The sequence below is a fragment of the Schistocerca americana genome, chromosome 9 (assembly GCF_021461395.2).
Source record: "Schistocerca americana isolate TAMUIC-IGC-003095 chromosome 9, iqSchAmer2.1, whole genome shotgun sequence".
In the NCBI taxonomy this organism is placed as follows: Eukaryota; Metazoa; Arthropoda; class Insecta; order Orthoptera; family Acrididae; genus Schistocerca; species Schistocerca americana.
This window is the reverse complement of record NC_060127.1, coordinates 56,697,900-56,717,823: the sequence shown is the minus strand read 5'-3', so window position 1 is coordinate 56,717,823 and position 19,924 is coordinate 56,697,900. Positions and strand designations below refer to the sequence as shown.

The 19,924-nt window shown below is 43.1% G+C and overlaps 1 protein-coding gene across 1 annotated transcript in view; it reads right to left on the bottom strand.

The window, feature by feature from the left end:
- The window catches only part of LOC124551146 (nuclear RNA export factor 1-like), a 214,143-nt gene that overhangs the window by 138,317 nt on the left and 55,902 nt on the right, over window positions 1-19,924 (bottom strand). The window contains exon 6 of the mRNA XM_047126110.1: window positions 7,273-7,386. Coding sequence (XP_046982066.1) covers window positions 7,273-7,386 — 114 coding nt within the window. The remainder of the gene's footprint in view (window positions 1-7,272; window positions 7,387-19,924) is intronic.

Genomic DNA, 19,924 nt, shown 5'->3' with positions numbered 1-19,924 from the left:
CAATTCTCAAAAACATTCCAGAAAATCATCTCCAAAGGTTAGATTTCCAAGCACTGTTAAGTACTAAACATTTTCAACTAATCTGAAAGCATACAAGGTGCAAAATTAAGGGCACATAAGTGGCATTTCTGGCACCAACAACAGTTCTAACACAACTGGCCATCGAGTTTAACTGAGTTTCAAACACAAGTACAATTATGTTGTTCTGTGCAGTATCGACTTTATGCCAGAGTTTATCAACTGTAGTGGATGGCGAGTGGTATCGTGTCAGTCTGTCGACAACCTGAAATTGGATATTTTTGATGGGTACGAGATCTGAAGACTGTACCAGTGAGGGCAACAGTCGAACACCCTCTATATCAAGTTATCGACGACACGTGGTTTCACATTGTACTACAGGGGCAGAAAGTCACTGTACCCGACTACTGCTATTTCTTGCAACCTCACCTCCGTCTCGCACTGAGAGGAAAGTGACTGCACCTTCTGGAAATGCATCCCATTATCCCACATGACACTGCACAATGCCATACAGTGGCAGCTCCTGCATATGTCAGGGTGGGAGATACTGGAACATCTACTGTATTCACACAAAATTAGTCAGTGTGGTCAGAACTTGTTTGCCTAAATGAAGGAACCTCCTCGTCACGCATACTACAACATGAGAGAAGGCATCATCCGTGCCATAAGGCAGACCTTGTGTGACAGATATGGATGCACTGACAGTGTACCTGTGTGGGTGAGCCGATCGCGATGTGGGATACTTATACCGAGAGCCTGTGATACGATAAATGTCAGTCAATAAAGTCTGGCATGAATTTTAACAGTGTTGCCACTATTTTTTATCCAGCCAATCTAAAAACTGGTGCCTCATCCCATATGCCATTAAATGTATCTCTGCTGCTTGCTCTGCTATATTAAACTAGTAAACCACCGATTCTAAAAGAATCAAAAATGCTCATGTATAAAACAACTTCAAACATATGATTACTTTAGTAATGATTTAGTATGTTAACATTTGATTTTAAGCATGTAAGCGAGGAAAAAAAAGGGAAGTTTTGAAATTATTTGTCGGAAGTCACTAAGTGCCCTCATTATGAAATATTGGGTGATATAACCTGCGTGAGTTGCGCTCAGTTTTAAGCAAAACAAAGTTTTTAACACATCTCAATATTTATGGCATCACATCTCTTGTACTGTGTGCCATACAATGATATAATGTTGCAGGTACATTCAGTAGTACACAAGGATACTGCCTGCAAAATGTGTTATGAACAGAGTTAGTGATAAAGTATTACTATATTAAAATATTTTACCTATGCAGAAGTTAACTGCATGAATAGTTAAAATGTAGCAAGGGATAAATTCTTTTCCCTTAATCATTTTGTGTGTGTGTGTGGGGGGGGGGGGGGGGGGGGGGGGCTGTCAGGATGGAAAAGACTTGTAAAGGTTTCAAATTATATGTAAAGTTTGTTGTTGATAATTCTTCCGGGTTATAAGGCCATGGTCTATGGAATTTTTCAAGAATTGAAGAATTCCATGGACCACGGCGTAATAACCCGGAAGAATTATCAACAACAGTACCATCCGGTCGTGAAAAAAGCCTTCATTGTATGATATGTAAAGTTTGTCAGAAGTCGCTAGGTGCTCTCATTTTCAAATACGAATTATTAAAGTCTGGGTATCTTTGCACTAAGAGTTCTGCTGCATCAAGATATAGACACAGTTTCTAATTGTAATACTAATCGTATTGTGTGTTACATTTTTCTTGTAAGATTATAATTCTTAATGAGTAGATTATGATATCACTTTAAATTTTTAAATGTGTTCAATAATTATGTGAAACTCTGTAAATGAATTTCTTCTTGCCCCTGGACATGTTAGACTAGCAAACTGTAAATAGTAGTGGGTTACAGGATAGTCAGTTGATAATACAGACAGCCAACTTCTGTCAATGTCACGACACTTACCAAGAATCATCTCCTTCATTTCAAATTCTCTGAAATAGTCTTTCTGCAACATTTCTTTTTCAAACTTTGTGATCTCTCGTCAATAAATGTGGGGCCCTAATGGACAAAAATTTTTTAATAACTGAAGCTTTGAACCATTTCTTGCACTTCACAATGTTCTACCAAAAGCTTTGTTGTGATTTCATTCATAGTGACATGTCAGTCTTCTCTAATGAACTTATCAACTCTTTCCTTGATACATACTCGTCCTATGTACGTTGATCGTGGGTAACTGCAAGAAACGCATGGCTGCTGACACACGCACTCACGCACGCACGCACGCGCACACCCACACACGCACGCGCGCACCCCCTCCCCCCCACCCACACACACACACACACACACACACACACACACACACACACGCACACGCACGAACGCGCACACACACACACACACACACACACGCACGCACACGCACACGCACACGCGCGCGCACACACACACACACACACACACACACACACACACACACACACACACACACACACAACCTTGGAATCCCCACTGAAGTCAGAGATGAATTTCCTTTCCTTTAATAAGGAACTCGACGACCGTGAGCTGTCAAAACAAAACACTGCTGTCAACACACACTGTGAAGTATACGCGGAAAAAAAATTCCTGGATTTCCCGGTTAAAAATACACAATTTTTCCATGCTATTAAGTGACAGTATATTTTTTCTTGGAACTGTAAAACTTATCAATCCTTTGATGGTTATGTTTTTATACACGGATGTAGAATTTCCCGGCACTTTAGAAAACGAAACTCAGGAAGAATACTCCTTTTGGAAATATTTTTGATGTGCAGCAACATGTATGCTGCATATTTTTGTATTACGAAAGTATAAATTCTAATTCCACCAAACACCGCATGTTACTTTCCGAACCACTGTAATCAAGATTGCGATGCGCTTTTGTAAGACATTCATAGCTCATGCCATGTGATCCTGCCAGCCGATGACAGTGAATATTCAGACCACAGGACACGTGATGTAGTCAGCTAATAGCAACATCACTTATGTAGCGCGAATACACAAACAGGAAAAGTTAATGTTTTAAATTAATATACATAGTGCTGCTACAAGAAAAGCTAAGCTTTCACATATAATGTTGATATTTTTTGTGCGTGTTACACTTTAATATATATCACACAAATGTGCCAGTAAAACTTTTAGCCGATTCCAGTGACTTGGCCTTGAAGTTCACCACAAATAAATTAGCTACTGCAGAGGAGAGAGAGCCTCCCACAGCACTATATCAATTTGCTCATAATGACGACATAAATGTCTGATCTGGGCTCAAAATGGCTCGTCATCAAATGCTCTGTGATTTAAGAAATTCATTGTACATTCTCGCACATAGTTCAACTTGCGTAAAAGGAAATTTACTTTGAAAGTAACGCTTTTCAAACCACCATAAGCAATATTTTCCTGTGACCTGCTAGAAATAGGTTCACTTCAGTAGTCGTCAGAGAGCGCAAGATAACAGGCACCATCGCACTTTGGCAGCTGCTATGACGCAGGAAGCCTGTATGTTCATACGAGTAAAACAATAAAAGATCTTACATTATGTCACAAAAGAAAAAAGTCAACAGATGATACTCCAAGAGCATCGGAATTTTGTGAACCATACTAAAATGGCATATTTAAAGTGCATACTTAAAGAGCACATTCGTAAGTCCAGATTCCCAATGAAGTACGCCTCGACCTGACATTAAGCTTTTCAGAGAGGGTTTCGGGATGTACAATTTTCTTGGAGCACCAGTACTGTATTAACTCATTTTTTATTCTTTATTATGGCACAATGCCATATGTGCTAGAAGATGAAAACGTGCACTTGAAATGCAGTGAGCAGTTGAAATTAGCCAATAGTGTGGAACTAAACACTTTGTTTCAAACACGTTGACTGCCTCAGTGTAAAAGATTAATAAAAGCCAAATTTCTTTAGCAAACTGACAAAAATAACTTCATTGTTCTACAATGCGATTAATACATAGCTGTCAGAAAAGTGGAAATCCCCCCCCCCCCCCCCCCCAGCCCCACACCCCTCCCTCGAGCGTTTGAGATACGTCAAAAAATTAAAAAATCAAATGTTCAAAAATATGTTTATTTTGTAGTGCACATCTTTCTGAAGAGTCTGATACATAAAACATATATGTTCGAGGAAATGTAAGACATGTTATTTGGTCTTAAGTGTGCCAGAGTGCACTGGCACCCCTCTTCACACAGCATTCTTCTATTGCACATCACTGTATTTCGCTCCGTGGGATTGAAACGTGTATATTTTGTACTGGATGCCATCAAACCATATTCAGAACAGTGGAAATTAAAATGTCCTGTGGTGCTTCTCCTGCTCCCAGTCGCCCGGTTTGACATCCTGCCCCTCAACTCACAATTTAAACTAGATGGGAATATTTGTAATTGGAAGAACAAGAACTCTTCAGAAAATTTTCGCTCTTTATTCCCTGTTAGCTAACAACTTTCTGTTTTGGGTGATATAAAATTAAATATAGGATACATAAGACCAGTAAAGGCAAGACACAAGCAATACAGTACACATTTCTTCAATCCTTAGCTGCTAGCATTGTTCTCTCTCTAATCTTGCTACTGCTTTACATAACGTGCTTTCCTTTCTGCGACACTATCTATTACCTCGTCAAAGTTCGTCAAACGTTTTGCTACATGAAAAATCGAAATATCGTTGTTTAACACTGCATAAGCTGTTAATACAAATAGTACCCAAGACTGGTGTGGTTTCTCAATCTGATTACGTCTATTTTGTCACTGTCTGCTAAATAAAACAAAATAGGCCTTTCTAACACTGCAGAAATTGTAACATACACCAAATAAACCAGACTGCTTTGGCACAAATGGTCATTTTTATAACACGTCAGAATATAATTCACAAAGACCAACATAAAATGCCTATTAGACCTACTACAAGCAAAAAGCTTTATGTTAGAAAATAGTTTCACATTTCATTCATACGTTCCAGTTGCTCGAGCATGAGATCGAAAAGTAGTAGTATGAGATTTTAATATAAATTTGGAATTGTCACATACTTCCCTAATTTGTGTAATGTCCCTGTTTCCTCTCCTTCCTCGTTCTAACAATCTTGTCATGACTAATTCTGGAACTATTCCTGCCTTTGTCACCACGCTACTTCCAGAATATAATTTAAGCGTCTGCTAGACGGAGACTGTACAACTGGCCCTTACTAGTGTAGCGGTCTGGTCAAAAATTTTCTGACAAAATTTCATTTTCCTGGATACACCGAGAAGATAATACGTTAGTCGTTTATTTCCACTCTGGTAGTCTGAATCTAGGGATTTCCCTAGTAATTATAACAACACTGATCATTCACAAACCCAATCAACCACATAATCAGACAGCGATTGGCGTTCACTCGTTCAGCTTTACTCCGCTCAGCTTGTATAGCCCGGTCCCCTTTTGCCTGCAGGAAAGTTTATTTCTAGATGCGACGAGGATTCCCCTGACAGAGACATCACGTACACTATCCACGCATTCAAAAATCAACTTACGATTTATTTTATTTTATTTTATTTTTTTACCATGGGACCAAGCTGCTGATGTCATCGGTCCCTAGGCTTACACACTACTTAATCTAACTTACACTAAGGACAACACATACACCCATGCCAGAGGGAGGATTCGAACCTCTGATGGGGGGAGCCATGACAAGTCGCCTCAGACCGCATGGCTACCCCGCGCGGCTTATGATTCATTCAGAAATCAACTTACAGAGTGTGTTCAAAAACCAACAGGGATGTGCATCAAAATCATATGAGTAATCAATAGACCAACGTGCACTGGATGCTAGGCACTTTGTAAAACTAGAATATGATTTGCCCCCCCCCCCCCCCTCATAGATCATGGCCCGCTGCGCATGCATGAATCTGGCACCTTGGGCGCAGCAGTAAAATTTTTCCCGGTTGCATCTAGCTGCTTGCTGCAACTGCTTACACAGCAGCAGCCACATTTTTGTAGCCAGAAACGGGAGAAGGTACTACTCATACGCCACTCAACTGTGCATGCACATGAGCCCGCTCGCAACTGCTAAAATGAATCTAATGTAAACAGTTGTGACATAACGCTCATCAGAGGCAATTTGTTGTTACGAAGCATTGCATGGTCTTCCTAAAACCTTTGACACATTTTGCTGTTGGCAAATGCTTGTATGAGCACTGTGTTTTGTTGTTGTATATGGCACATTTCCTTTGCAAATTATGTTTTATTTTCGTTTTTTTTTTTTCATTCACGTTTTATTGTTGCGGTAGTAATCCTTTGTTGAATATTGATTCTTACCAGTCAAAATTACAAAAATTTTACTGAAAACTAAAACAACGAAAAATTCCCAGAATTCTAAAAAATTCACGGGTTTTTCCTGGTTTTCTCCCAGATGAAAAAATTCCCGGGTTTTTCTCGGATCTCCCGGGTCATATACACCCTGTTGTAAGAAAAGGTTACTCTTGGCTTTTAGTATGTTATGCTGTATGAACTGAGTGACTGTAACAAAACCCATCACACTGCTTTCCATAAGACTTCATTAAGTCAATCAATGTCGTCTACAAGCAGGCACGGACACTGTGCTAGTATCACTTCTAGCAAGGTGGATAATTGTCACGCTCTTTAAACACAATCTTTTGGATTGAACTCTCATAAATATGTGAGGTTTTTAAGTATCTGCTCTAACATTGTTCTGCACCACTGTGAAAATTAAGTCTGTATCCCTCAGATGTGCTACACTGCAAATAAATTAAAAACAAAAAATGTTGAATACTGTTCACCTACACTTGGTACCAACACCATATGGTGACAGCAGAAAGCAGCATAAATCAAAAATCAATAAGGTATGTTATAGTGCAAAAATATACTGAAGACCCATTTATACCGAACGACTTCATACACTTAAAAAAAATTAACCACTGTTTCTCTCAGCTGACAAATTTCCAAAACAACAGTTTTAAGACATAGCATCTACTATGGAATTAAAGCAAGTAAATTAACAAAAACTGATCTCCAAACAGTCCAAAGTAAACAAACGAGTTATTTACTCTACACTATTGACTAACACCTAGTATTACTTCATACTACTTATATACTACATACTATACTACTTATATTACTATACTGCTCATATTACTTCTTCAAAGTTGCCAACCCTTTATCAACATGGTGATTCAGACTGTTTTAAGGTCAGTTATTAAATTTACAAATAACTGACAAAATTACACCAGATACCAACCTCATCAAATTTGTCAGAGACATACGGCACTTTAAGATCTCTCCTGCAAAGTGTTCTCAGTGCCAAACCGCACATATTCACAAAGAATGTTATGTGTAGATTTTCCATACGAAACTGCAAAAGAATGGTCAAAATATAGATACGAGTGTAAATACAAACAGAACAGTACAAAAGTGTGCTGAAATTTTACAAAAAGTCTTTTTGCAAGCAGAGGAAAACATACACACACAAAAGAGGTCAGAGGCATTACTTTCGAGAACGCTTGTTACAGTGACTGCCTCTTACGCTTGTACAAAAACAAATACAGAAATACACACATCGAACCAATCACAGAAACATTTTTCTTACTCAGATGTTGATATTCTTAAAAACATGATTTTAAAAGGAACAAAAAACTTCTCTCTTTGAACACAGTACACTGCTGCTTATTTTCTAGATCATGTAAATATATCAGTTCCATCTCAAGTTATAATTTTTTTTATAAGGATTTTACATTTCCTCAGTGGAATCTTTTGAAGATTTTCTTGCATCAGCTGACAGTTTTTAAGCTTTGATCACACTGGTCTTTTTTGGAGCTACATTTTGATGCAAAATCAAATGTACAAATGCACTGTAGTCTTTCGTACACCTAATGATGCCTCTGTCTATAGATATGCCACAAAATTATAAACAGTCTTCTCCAAAGGTGGAACGCAGTCTACTACCAAAACTCAAATGAAGTGGTTTGAGGAACCGTCATAGTAAGGCCTTTACAAAAATCACACAAAATTGTTTTATGAAAAACTTCACACAAAATTTGCATTTTTTTTTCTATACTATTTCCTCAAACACTCAATGTAAACAAACTGCAAACACCATTGTCACAGATTAACAATAACAAATGACAAATTTTAAATCACACTAATTTCACATCTGAAAAGCACAATCCAGTGCCCATCCATACAAATTTAAAAGACAACTCTCATAAACGAGAAAGGAACAGGTCAACAACCGACATTTGGCCACAGTCTGCAACTCTGCTAATTTCCCCATCCTCAAGAGTGTTCATTTGCAGCAGTTTGCCACACAACAATTACCATGCTTGACGAAGGGTGAGCTAAAATTGGATTTGCAACAGAGGCTGTTTGGTTTAAAAGAGGAGGGAACATACCAAACTATGAGGTCATCGGTCCCTTGTTCCGAAGGACACAATGCCGCAAGGGTGAGAATAAGACAATGAGACAAAACAAAATATAATGAAAGGAAAAACTACAACAATGACTGAAGGGCAACAAACACTTAAATGCACAAACGGGGACATGAAAACCACAAAGACGCAAGAAACAGGTAGAAGATGTTAAAACAAGAAAGCATGTTACCACGGCTGGCTGACCATGAGGATAAAAAGGAAAAGCCAGCCACTCTGCAACATATTAAACCCCCCACCCTGAAAGCACTATGATGGAGGACACACAGGGACAAAGGATGTGTGCTAAGACTTAGAGCAAATGATAAAATTCACACTCACGAATAAAACGTAAAACTAAAGCTGCTGTTGAGGCACTGTCGCCCAACACCAAAGGTAGGGTGCTGGGAAAGGAAAAAGTCCGCCACAGAGCGACTAATACTGAGTCGTCCAGCAAGAGATGGATGACCGTCATTCATGAGCCACAGTGACACTGAGGTGGGTCCTCGTGATGGAGGAGGTAACCGGAGGTAACCATGTTTCAGCCACGTATGGCCAATGCGGAGCTGACAGAGAAGCACAGAGTCCATGCGAGAGGCGCGCATAGAAGTCTTCCACACATTCGTAGTTTCCTTAATGGCATGCAACCTGTTGTGCATACTGAGGTTATGCCATTCCATCTCCCAAAGCCACAAAACCTTGCGGCATAATACTGAATGCAGGTCAGTTTCACAGAAGCCGACCTCCATAAGCAGTTTCCGCATGGCATGTTTAGCCAGCCTGTCGGCAAGTTCGTTGCCCGAGATTCCGACATGACCTGGGATCCAGACAAATACCACTGAACGACTGGACCATTCCAGGGCATTGATGGACTTCTGGATGGTCACTACCACAGGATGAAGAGGGGAGCACTGGTCGATAACTTGTAGGCTACCCAAGGAGTCAGTACATAGGAGAAATGACTTGCCTAGTCATGAGCAGATGTGCTCAAGAGCACGAGATATGGCTACCAGCTCTGCAGTGAAAACACTGCAGCCATCGGGCAAGGAGTGCTGTGCTATATGTCCTCCATGAACATAGTCAAAGCCAACGTGACCACCAGCCATCGAGCCATTGGTGTAAACCACGTTTGGCTTCGGTACATGTCGAGAATTGAGAGGAAGTGGCAGCGGAGAGTTGCAGGGTTAACTGAGTCCTCAGGGCCATGTGAAAGGTCCAGGCGTAGCAGCGGCCTAGGTGTACACCATGGAGGTGTATGTGAATGAACCTCAAGTACAGGTGGTAAAGGCCAGGACTCCAGTTTGGAGAGAAGGGATCACACACGAATTGCAATTGTAAGCCCTGACCTCGGACGCCGATGCGGGAGATGAACCGCCGCGGGCAGGAAAAGGAGACAGTAATTAGGATGTGCAGGAGAACTACAAACGTGTGCAACATAACTGGAGAGCAATTGCACACACCTAACCTGCAATGGAGGGACTCCGGCCTCCACCAGGACTCGTCCTAAAAGCACCTGCTGCTAGGTGAATGCCACAATGGTGCACTGGATCGAGTAAACGCAACACTCAGGGTGCCGCCAAACCGTAAACCAGACTCCCATAGTCAAGACGGGATTGAAAAAAGGCCCTGCAGAGTTGCAGCAGCATAGAGCAATCTGCACCCCAGTTGGTGTTGCTCAGGCAGCGGAGGGCAATGAGGTGCTGCCAGCACTTCTGTTTAAGCTGACGAAGGTAAAGAAGCCAAGTCAATTGGGCGTCAAAAACCAGTCCTAAGAATCAATATGCCTCCACTACAGTGAGTGGATCGTCATTAAGATAAAGTTCTGGTTCCTGACTAATGGTACAATGCCGACAGAAGTGCATAACACACGACTTTGTGGCCGAAAACTGGGAACCGTGGGCTACAGCCCATGACTGCATATTGTGGATGGCTCCCTGTAGGTGCTGCTCAGCAACACCAGTACTGGTGGAGCAGTACAAAATGCAGAAGTCATCTGCATACAGAGACGGTGAGACGGATGGCCCTACAGTTGCTGCGGGACCTCATTCTCCTGGGTATGGGGTGAACTATAGGAAGCACCAACTTGGACACGGAAAGTACCAAGCGACAGGAAATTTTGGATAAGAATCGGGAGTGGGCCTCGGAGACCCCACTCGTATAATGTGGCAAGGATATGATGTTGCCAGCTAGTCTCATACGTAAATAAAAAAAAACAGCAACCAGGTTTGGCATCTGGAAAAGGCTGTTCGGATGGCAGACTCACGGGACACAAGATTATCAGTGGTAGAGCGACCCTGGCAGAAGCCACCCTGACATGGAGACCATGTGACTCCAGGACCCAACCCAACCGCCGACACACCATATGTTCCAGCAAATTACAAAGAATGTTGGTGAGGCTGATGGGATGATACTATCCACATCAAGCGGGTTTTTACCAGGTTTAAGCACCGGAATGATGGTACTCTCCCGCCATTGCGATGGGAAGACGCCACCACACCAGATCCAGATGAAGATGACGAGCAGATGATACTTGCAGTCAGATGAGAGATGTTTAATCATCTGACCATGGATCTGATCTGGCCCAGGAGCTGTGTTGGGGCAATGTGCAAGGGCACTGAGAAGCTCCCACTCTGTAAATGTGGCGTTATAGGGTTCACTGTGGCATGTAGCAAATGAGATGACTTTTCTTTCCATCCGCTGTTGAAGGGTGTTCTCCAACACAGAGGCTTGAGCTTAGTGCTCAGCAATCATGTTTGTGTCGGTAGACAACATGCCACTGATGTTGATGCCAAGGACATCTGTTGGGGTCTGGTACCCAAAAAGATGTCTGATCTTTGTTCAGACTTGAGAAGGTGACGTATGGCATCCAATGGTCGAGACGTATCTTTCCCAACACTCCTGCTTCCATCTTTTGATATACTGGTGAATGCGAGCACGGAGCCGCTTAAAGGCTACATGGTGCTCCAGGGAAGGGTGTCGCTTACTCCGCTGTAGAGCTCACTGATGCTCCTTAATTGCCTCAGTGAATTCCAGCGACCACAAAGGGACCACATTTCACCAGGGGCACCCTAAAGAGCGAGGGATCTTGTTTTCTGCCCCATTAACGATTGTTGTGGTCACCTGCTCAGCCATCACATCGATGTTACCGTATGGGGGAGAGGCAACGGTGACCACAGACGTGAAAGTTTCCCAGTCTACCTTGTTTAAAGCCCATCTTGGCAAGTGTCCAGGGGCGTGACGCCGGGGCAGTGGCAGGAAGATAGGGCAGTGGTCACTACCACACAGGTCGTCATGTGCTCCTCAATGGATAGATGGGAGAAGTCCTGGGCTACAAATTGATAAATCAACAGCCGAGTAACTACCACGAGCCACACTGAAATGTGTGGCGGCCCCAGTATGTAAGAGGCAGAGGTCGGACTGATACAGTAAAGTTTCGACATATCTACCACAGCCAGTAAGCATGGTGCCACCCCACAAGGGGTTATGGGCTTAAAAATCTCCCAAAAGTAGGAAAGGTTTAGTGAGTTGATCAATCACTGCAGCTAATACGTTCAGGGGTGCTGCACCATCTGGAGGAAGATATACATTGTAGGCAGTTATTTCCTGTGTTGTCCTTATCCTGACAGCGACAGCTTCAAGAGGGGTTTGAAGGGGCACGTGACACTCTATTATAGTCGCTATGGTTCCTGTAATATCCCTCGTAGCTGCGGAGGGCAGGGGTCGGCATTGCCGGGAACCAGGTTTCCTGGAGGGCACTGCAGAAAGTAGGTGTAAAGCTTAACAGTTGCCATAGCTCAGCCAGATGGTGGAAAAAACTACTGCAATTCCACTGGAGGACGACATTGTGAGACCAGGAAGGCATCGAACATTCGATGAGGCAGTTTACGCCTAAGGGTCACCGTCTGCCACCAACTTATTGCCTGAGCAGTCTATATACATTGTCTCCGAGGGTCTGGCGAGATCTAGGTACTCAGCGGATGCCAGAACCTCCATCTCATCCCTAGATGCAGAGCCTGTAGGTAGCGGTGGTGTGGATGCCGCAGCAGTTTCCTTGGTATTAAGGGTCTTCTTTTTGGACTTTTCTCGCTGCTCCTTGTGTTTCTCTGGCTGGGAGGGCTTCACTGATTCAGTCTCCGAGACTGAGGACGACTGTGAAGCCCTACAACCAGCTGCTTTTGGGCACTTCAGCCACTGGCGGACCTCATGTTTCCCACTAGTAGAAACCTGGGAAGGGAGTGAGTCAAGGGATACCTTCCTGGTGAAAGGAGCTGAAGAAGACTTATGCTTCTCTGGCTGGGAAGTGGGGATTGGTGTCTGTGATGGATGGAAGGGCAGTGCTACCGAGTTAGGTGGTGCGGTAGAAACAAGGGGTAATTGCCCCCCACCATCAAGGGGGCAGGTCTAGCCTTCTGGCTCTGACAGCCGACTGGAATTTGCGGAATAGATGGGGCTACAACTGTTCTTGTCATAGCCACAGGATGCAGGCGCTCATATTTTCTCTCAGCCTCAGTGTAGGTCAGTCGGTACAGGGTGTTGTATTCCTTGATTTTCCTCTCTTTCTGTAAAATCCTGCAGTCTGGCGAGCAAGGTGAATGATGCTCTCCGCAGCTGACATAGATGGGAGGCGGGGCACATGGCATATTGAGATGTCATGGACGTCGACAATCTCGACATGTGACACTCTAAGTACAGCGGGAAAACATATGGCCGAACTTCCAGCACTTAAAGCACTGCATCGGGAGAGGGATGTATGGTTTGACATCACAGCAGTAGACCATCACTTTGACCTTCTCAGGTAAGGTGTCACCCTCGAAGGCCATGATGAAAGCACCGGTGGCAGCCAGATTATCCCTCTGACCCCAATGGACGCGCCGCACGAAATGAACACCTCACCACTCTAAATTGGGTGCAACTCGTTGTCAGACTGCAAAAGAACATCCCTGTGGAATATAATACCCTGGATCATATTTAAACCCTTATGTGGCGTGATGATAGCAGAAACATCCTCCAACTCGTTACAGGCAATTAAAGCCCATGACTGGGCAGAGGATGCCTTTTTTATCAAGACTGACCCAGAGCGCATTTTGGACAAGCCCTGCACCTCACCAAACTTGTCCTCTAAATGCTCTACAAAAAACTGTGGATTCATCGAAACAAAGGAGTCCCCATCAGTTCTCATACATCCTTAGCCTGGTGTTCCTCCAATAGTGTGGCCAGGGAGGGGAATGACTTAGGGTCGTACTTTCTTGCATTGTACTGAGACTTGAAACGCTTAGAGACTGCTGGTTTCTGATCGCCAGCAAGTGATGACGTGGTATGCTTCATTGTGTACCGTCCTTCCTGATGCCACCCACTCCGACAAGGGGACCTCCCATGGGCGCCACCCAGCTGCAGCAAAAGCTACCTGGCAGCATGGTCTTTGCTGAGAGTCCTGATGCAGAGGGTGATGGGCATCTACTCCTCGGCAAATGTGGGGAGTTAACAGCGCAGGAATCAACAGAGCGATCCCTGTGTTGTCAGGGGACTACAACCAATAGGTACATGGTGGCCCTACCACAACGGACTGGCTACCATTCTGGATACAAGTTGCAAAGAGGTCAATGGTCATCATCGGCACAGAAAGCAACACTGGATAGTGCATGGTGGAAAAGGCACCCAGGAAGGTATCCTTACCCAAGAGATGGAGAATGAGTTGGCCTGCAATGCAGCGATGAGAAAATGGGCTAAAGATCTCAATGCACAATGGACAAGATGCATCATGTAAGGCGCCCTTCCCCAATTGGCTCACTCTTTGGGAAAATTTTGAAAATGGAGGTCAAACCCTACAGGGGACCATCACATAAAGGCCGAAACGTGTGCGACTCCTGTTAGTCACCTCTAATGACAGGCCTATTCTAATCCCTGGATCCGCAGGGGGTGTAACAGAGGGATTATCACCCAAATGAGGGCAGGATGCAAGTGACAGCTCATCCCACAAGCTTGTATGTTGCTTCCATTCCTCTACTGAACTGAAATACAAACACTAATCAGCTCACACATGGTACACAGGAGACATTCGTGCTTGAGACGTCGACGGACATATTCAAGAAACTGCAGTGTGAGGCACGGTCAGATAGATGTCTTGCATTGTGGGGTGTCCCACCTACAAAATTCTCAAAGCTGACATTCCAAAATGAGTCACAATTGTACTACTTACTCTGACATACACCTAGTGTAATTACCACTGTGCCAAAATTAGACAAATTCGGAATCCCACAGAGGGCTCTAGCTGTGATTCTTCCCACACAGTATCAAATGGTTCAAATGGCTCTAAGCACTATGAGACTTAACATCTGAGGTCATCAGTCCCCTAGACTCAGAACTACTTAAACCTAACTAACCTACAGACATCACACACATCCATGGCTGAGGTACGATTCGAACCTGTGACCGTAGCAGCAGCATGGTTCCGGACTGTGGCGCCTAGAATTGCTCGGCCACAGCGGCCGGTCACATAGTATCCATACGTGGAATGGGATGGGGTAAAACGGTGCTGGCACACAACGAGCACTCTGCTGCACACTGTGTAGTGGCTTGTTGAGTACAGATGCACATGAAGACATGCAGATAAAAACTCACCACACAGAAAACTGGCCAGTGGCCTTGCCTTAATGGTAACACCGGTTCCCGTCAGATCACTGAAGTTAATCGCTGTTGGGCTCGGTTAGCACTTGGATGGTTGACCATCTGGTCTGCCGAGCTCTGTTGGCAAGTGGGGTGAACTCAGCTCTTGTGAGGCAAACTGAGGGGCTACTTGATCAAGTAGTAGCAACTCCAATCTCGGAAACTGACAGACAACCAGGAGAGAAGTGTGCTGACCACGTGCCTCTCCATATCTGCATCCAGTGACACCTATGGGCCAAGGATGACTCGGTGGCATGTCAGTACCGTTGGGCCTTCATGGCTTGTTCAGCAGTAGTTTACACAGAAGACCTCTGAGAAACACAAGGGAACAGAAATGCTCTTGCTCCGGCTGCGAAGGACAAGGTTTAGGTTAGAAACATACTGAGTTTCCCATCAAAACACCACAGAGGTCAGAGAGTTATGTTTTACTGGAGAGCTGATTTAATCCCTGAAGTGTGATTTTGCAAGGTCTACAAATAGCCATCTTCCATTGGCTCACAACATTTTCAGCCACAGATTTCTTTACATCTCCATCTCCATCTATGACCCTTAAGACATAGTGGAGGGTACCTCCTATCGCTGACAGTTACTCCCTCTCCTGTTCCAGTCGCAAATGGAACAAGGTGAAAGTGACTGTCTATATGCTTACGTATGAGTACAATTCTCTTATCTCGCTTTTGGGATCTTTACATGAGATTTATACTCATGGCAGTTCAATCATTCTACAATCTGCTGCAAATGCTGATTCTCTACACTTTCTAAACAGTGATCTGTAGAACAAATGTCGTCTTCCCTCTGAGGGTTCCCATTTGAGTTCACGGAGCATTTCTGTAATACTCTAATGTTGATTGAACCTAGAGGTGACACATCTAACAGAACACCTCTGAACTGCTTCGCTGTCCTCATTTCATCTGATCTGGTGGCAAGCCCAGACACTCTAGCAGCATTCGAGAATGAGTTCTGAACGCTGTCTCTTTTACAGATGAGATGCACTTTCTCAAAAATCTCACAATAAACCTAAGTCAACCATTCACATTACTTACAACTGACACTGAGATTGTTCTATTTTGTGTCACTGCAACATTATGCCTAGATATTCAATTGAAGAGACTGTGTCAGGCACCACACCTTTGATTCTGCATTCAAACATTACAAGGTTGTTGTTCTTACTCATATGCATCAGCTTACATTTCACCACATTTACAGCAAGCTGCCGTTAACCACAACAAATATAAATTCTACGTAAGTCATCTCGTATCCACCTACAGTTGCTCGTCAATGACACCTTCCTGCACACAACAATGTTGTCAGAAAATAGTTACAGATTGTTGCTCGTATTACCCATCAGAATGTTTACATGTACACAGAGAACTTCCTAGGAGCAATCCTGATGACATCTTTATCCCCGAAGAACATTTGCCATTCAGGATAATATACTGGGTTCTATTACTCAAAAGTTCTTCGAGCAACTCACTTGTCCGAAATCTATTCCTTAAAGGTGAACCGAGTTTCACGCCAGAAATTGTTTCTAAATTTGTATGATTTGTGGATAGAATGTTTTCTCTTTCAAGGAAATTTATTATAATATAACTCTATATCTAATCAAGAAGCCAACATTAAGGATATTAATAAGTTCTGAAAGAATATACTGCCATCTGACTGTACATTACTGTATTTTTCTTCTATACAGTCTAGATTTTGGCTTTCATGCCATTGGTGAGTGCAATGTTCTTAGAGCATTAACATCATTCTGCTGTGTACTGTGCAGAATGGCAAATACTCAGTTCAACACATCCGCTTAAACATTGATATAAATGGTACAAAATTAATGCCTTGTAAGAATGCAGCACACAAGCAAATCATATCTGGTGAAGTCAGCCCAAAGCAGGTAAACAAATGACTAGCACATGCCTTTAAGACGTAACATTTAAGTGACATCAAAAAATATATACTCTACACAAGGGCTGACATAGTAAAATAAAAAAAAGACATTATGGATACTGGTCTGTAATTCCGCACCTCTGTTATTTTACCTGGCTTATGTCATGGAGTCACCTCCATTTTTTTTCCTCTGTCATACGGGATATTCTGCTGGGCAAGAGATTCATAATAAATGTAAGAAAAATATGTCGTCAATGCACAAGAGTACTCTTCGTGAAACCAGACTGTATAATACCTTGAAATGACGACTTACTTGTTTCCAACTCTTTAAAACGTTTATCAGCAGCAGGCAGTTTGAGCAACAGTCAAAGGATAGTATCCTCCTGCATGCACAAGTTTTGTAAATGCAAAGTTTTGGATGTGGCAGTACGTGGAAGACATATGTTCAAAACCTGGTGGGTAGAGCAGACTTGTAAGACTTTTACTTAAGTTCACTCAGTTTTCCATTGCAAAACACCTCTAAGAGCACCAGAATTGTCCCAATGAAAAACTATCTTTTTGAAAACCGAATCTCTTCTCATATACTTTTTCACCCAGGCAGTCCTACATCAATTTCATAACATTTGCCACATACCATTTCACTCTAAGCGCAGTAATGTATAAGAAAAATCCTTTTTGAACCCAGGAAACACTAGTCGTATAAAAAACTTCCTGGCAGATTAAAGCTGTGTGCCCGACCGAGACTCGAACTCGGGACCGTTGCCTTTCGCAGGCAAGTGCTCTACCATCTGAGCTACCAAAGCACAACTCACGCCCGGTACTCACAGCTTTACTTCTGCCAGTATCTCGTCTCCTACCTTCCAAACTTTACAGAAACTCAGCTTCTGTAAAGTTTGGAAGGTAGGAGACGAGATACTGGCAGAAGTAAAGCTGTGAGTACCAGGCGTGAGTCGTGCTTCAGTAGCTCAGATGGTAGAGCACTTGCCCGCAAAAGGCAAAGGTCCCGAGTTCGAGTCTCGGTCAGGCGCACAGTTTTAATCTGCCAGGAAGTTTCATATCAGCGCACACTGCGCTGCAGAGTGAAAATCTCATTCTGGAAACATCCCCCAGGCTGTGGCTAAGCCATGTCTCCGCAGTATCCTTTCTTTCAGGAGTGCTAGTTCTGCAAGGTTCGCAGGTGAGCTTCTGTAAAGTTTGGAAGGTAGGAGACGAGATACTGGCAGAAGTAAAGCTGTGAGTACCGGGCGTGAGTCGTACTTCGGTAGCTCAGATGGTAGAGCACTTGCCCGCGAAAGGCAAAGGTCCCAAGTTCGAGTCTCGGTCGGGCACACAGTTTTAATCTGCCAGGAAGTTTCATATCAGCGCACACTCCGCTGCAGAGTGAAAATCTCATTCTGGACTAGTTGTATATTTTGCAGGCAAATGAAAGCTACATCACATTTTATGGTGGAGTGCCAGCTTCAATTCTCATTTTGATTGCATTTTTTCTTTGCCCCCTCCCCCTGCCCCAGGCTAAATTGGTAAACTCACATCTCATCCACAGTAACCAGCCAGCACAAAAATTGAAGCATTGCCTTGACTGTTTTTGGTTTTGGTTAGCAATCAAAAAATGTGGTGTCAGCCTTGTACAAAGGTTTCCTTCGCCCTCTCTTCTTCTGATATGCTTAGGTGGCAATTATTTCATATATCTGTACTAACTCAAGGTACAATATAATACACAGCATTTCATAACATTTTCATCTATAGCTGCAGTTTCAGGATATCATCCAATCCGAGATCTTCAGATGTAGTACGGACACATCCAAATTCTTTTATTTACTAGTGAAAATAATAATGAACAGACTCCTGACAAAATTTCAATTTTGGGTGAATTTCCATCGGCAATAAACCATTCAACAAGAAAGATTAATGTAGACAGTCTCTTGAGTGAAATAGCACAAAATGACTACTTTAAAAAACTGTCTATTCTGCAGATCACATTGACAGTGAAGAGCATTAATGCTGAATTTTTACTGATACAATAAAAAAAAAGTTCATAAATGAAAGAATCACACCTTTTCACCAAGATCTCATAATTAACAGCTTATCAGAAGCAACATTTCAATTACACAAAAACCTCATCTCAATAACATGGTTTTTGAATAATAAAATGATTTAAATAACTCTCTCAATCTCCAGCAAACAATGGAAAGTTCAGATTAGAATATCAACAATATTAGGAAAACGATATATTGCTACTCACTGTAAAGACTACCAACCAGCTGTCCACCAGGACGAATGGCCGCCACCAAACTGTGGCCAAGAGCAAAGTGGACCACACTACGGCACAACAGGCAGCTGAACGTAACATGCTTGATTTCAAAGGCTTCTTCACAACCTGGGGCATCTGGGTCCTCTCTCCATTGCCAACTTTTCTTAAGTGTGTAGATGGGACTTATCCTTACAAAACATTTTCCACTCCCGAAATTATCCCAGCCTCAACCTACGATAACTACTGTCCCCACCCCTTCTACCCAACAGTTTCCACCCCTTGTTGTATCATCTCCCACAATTCACGTACTCTCACTCTCATTGTGCACCACACACTGTCAACACACCCACTGGTCTTTTGCCTTTATCTAATCCTCTCCTTTTCGGTTTCCCATTCTTTCCCTTCCTCTCCCACAACCCCAACGCTGTACCTAGCAGCTTTGTCCTGCCACCATCTAATCCCTGCATGCTCTGACAGAAAGCACTCACCTCTTTCTCTCCACAGCCGTATCCAGCTCTCCCTCCCCCTTCCCCACCCCACTCCAGATTGCCACTTCCATTTAACACGACAGCTGAATTTGGCCGAAGTGGCTGCCTGCTTGTTTGTATATATGTGTGTGTGTGTGTGTGTGTGTGTGTGTGTGTGTGTGTGTGTGTGTGTGTGCGCGCGCGCGCGCTTTCTGATAAAAGCTT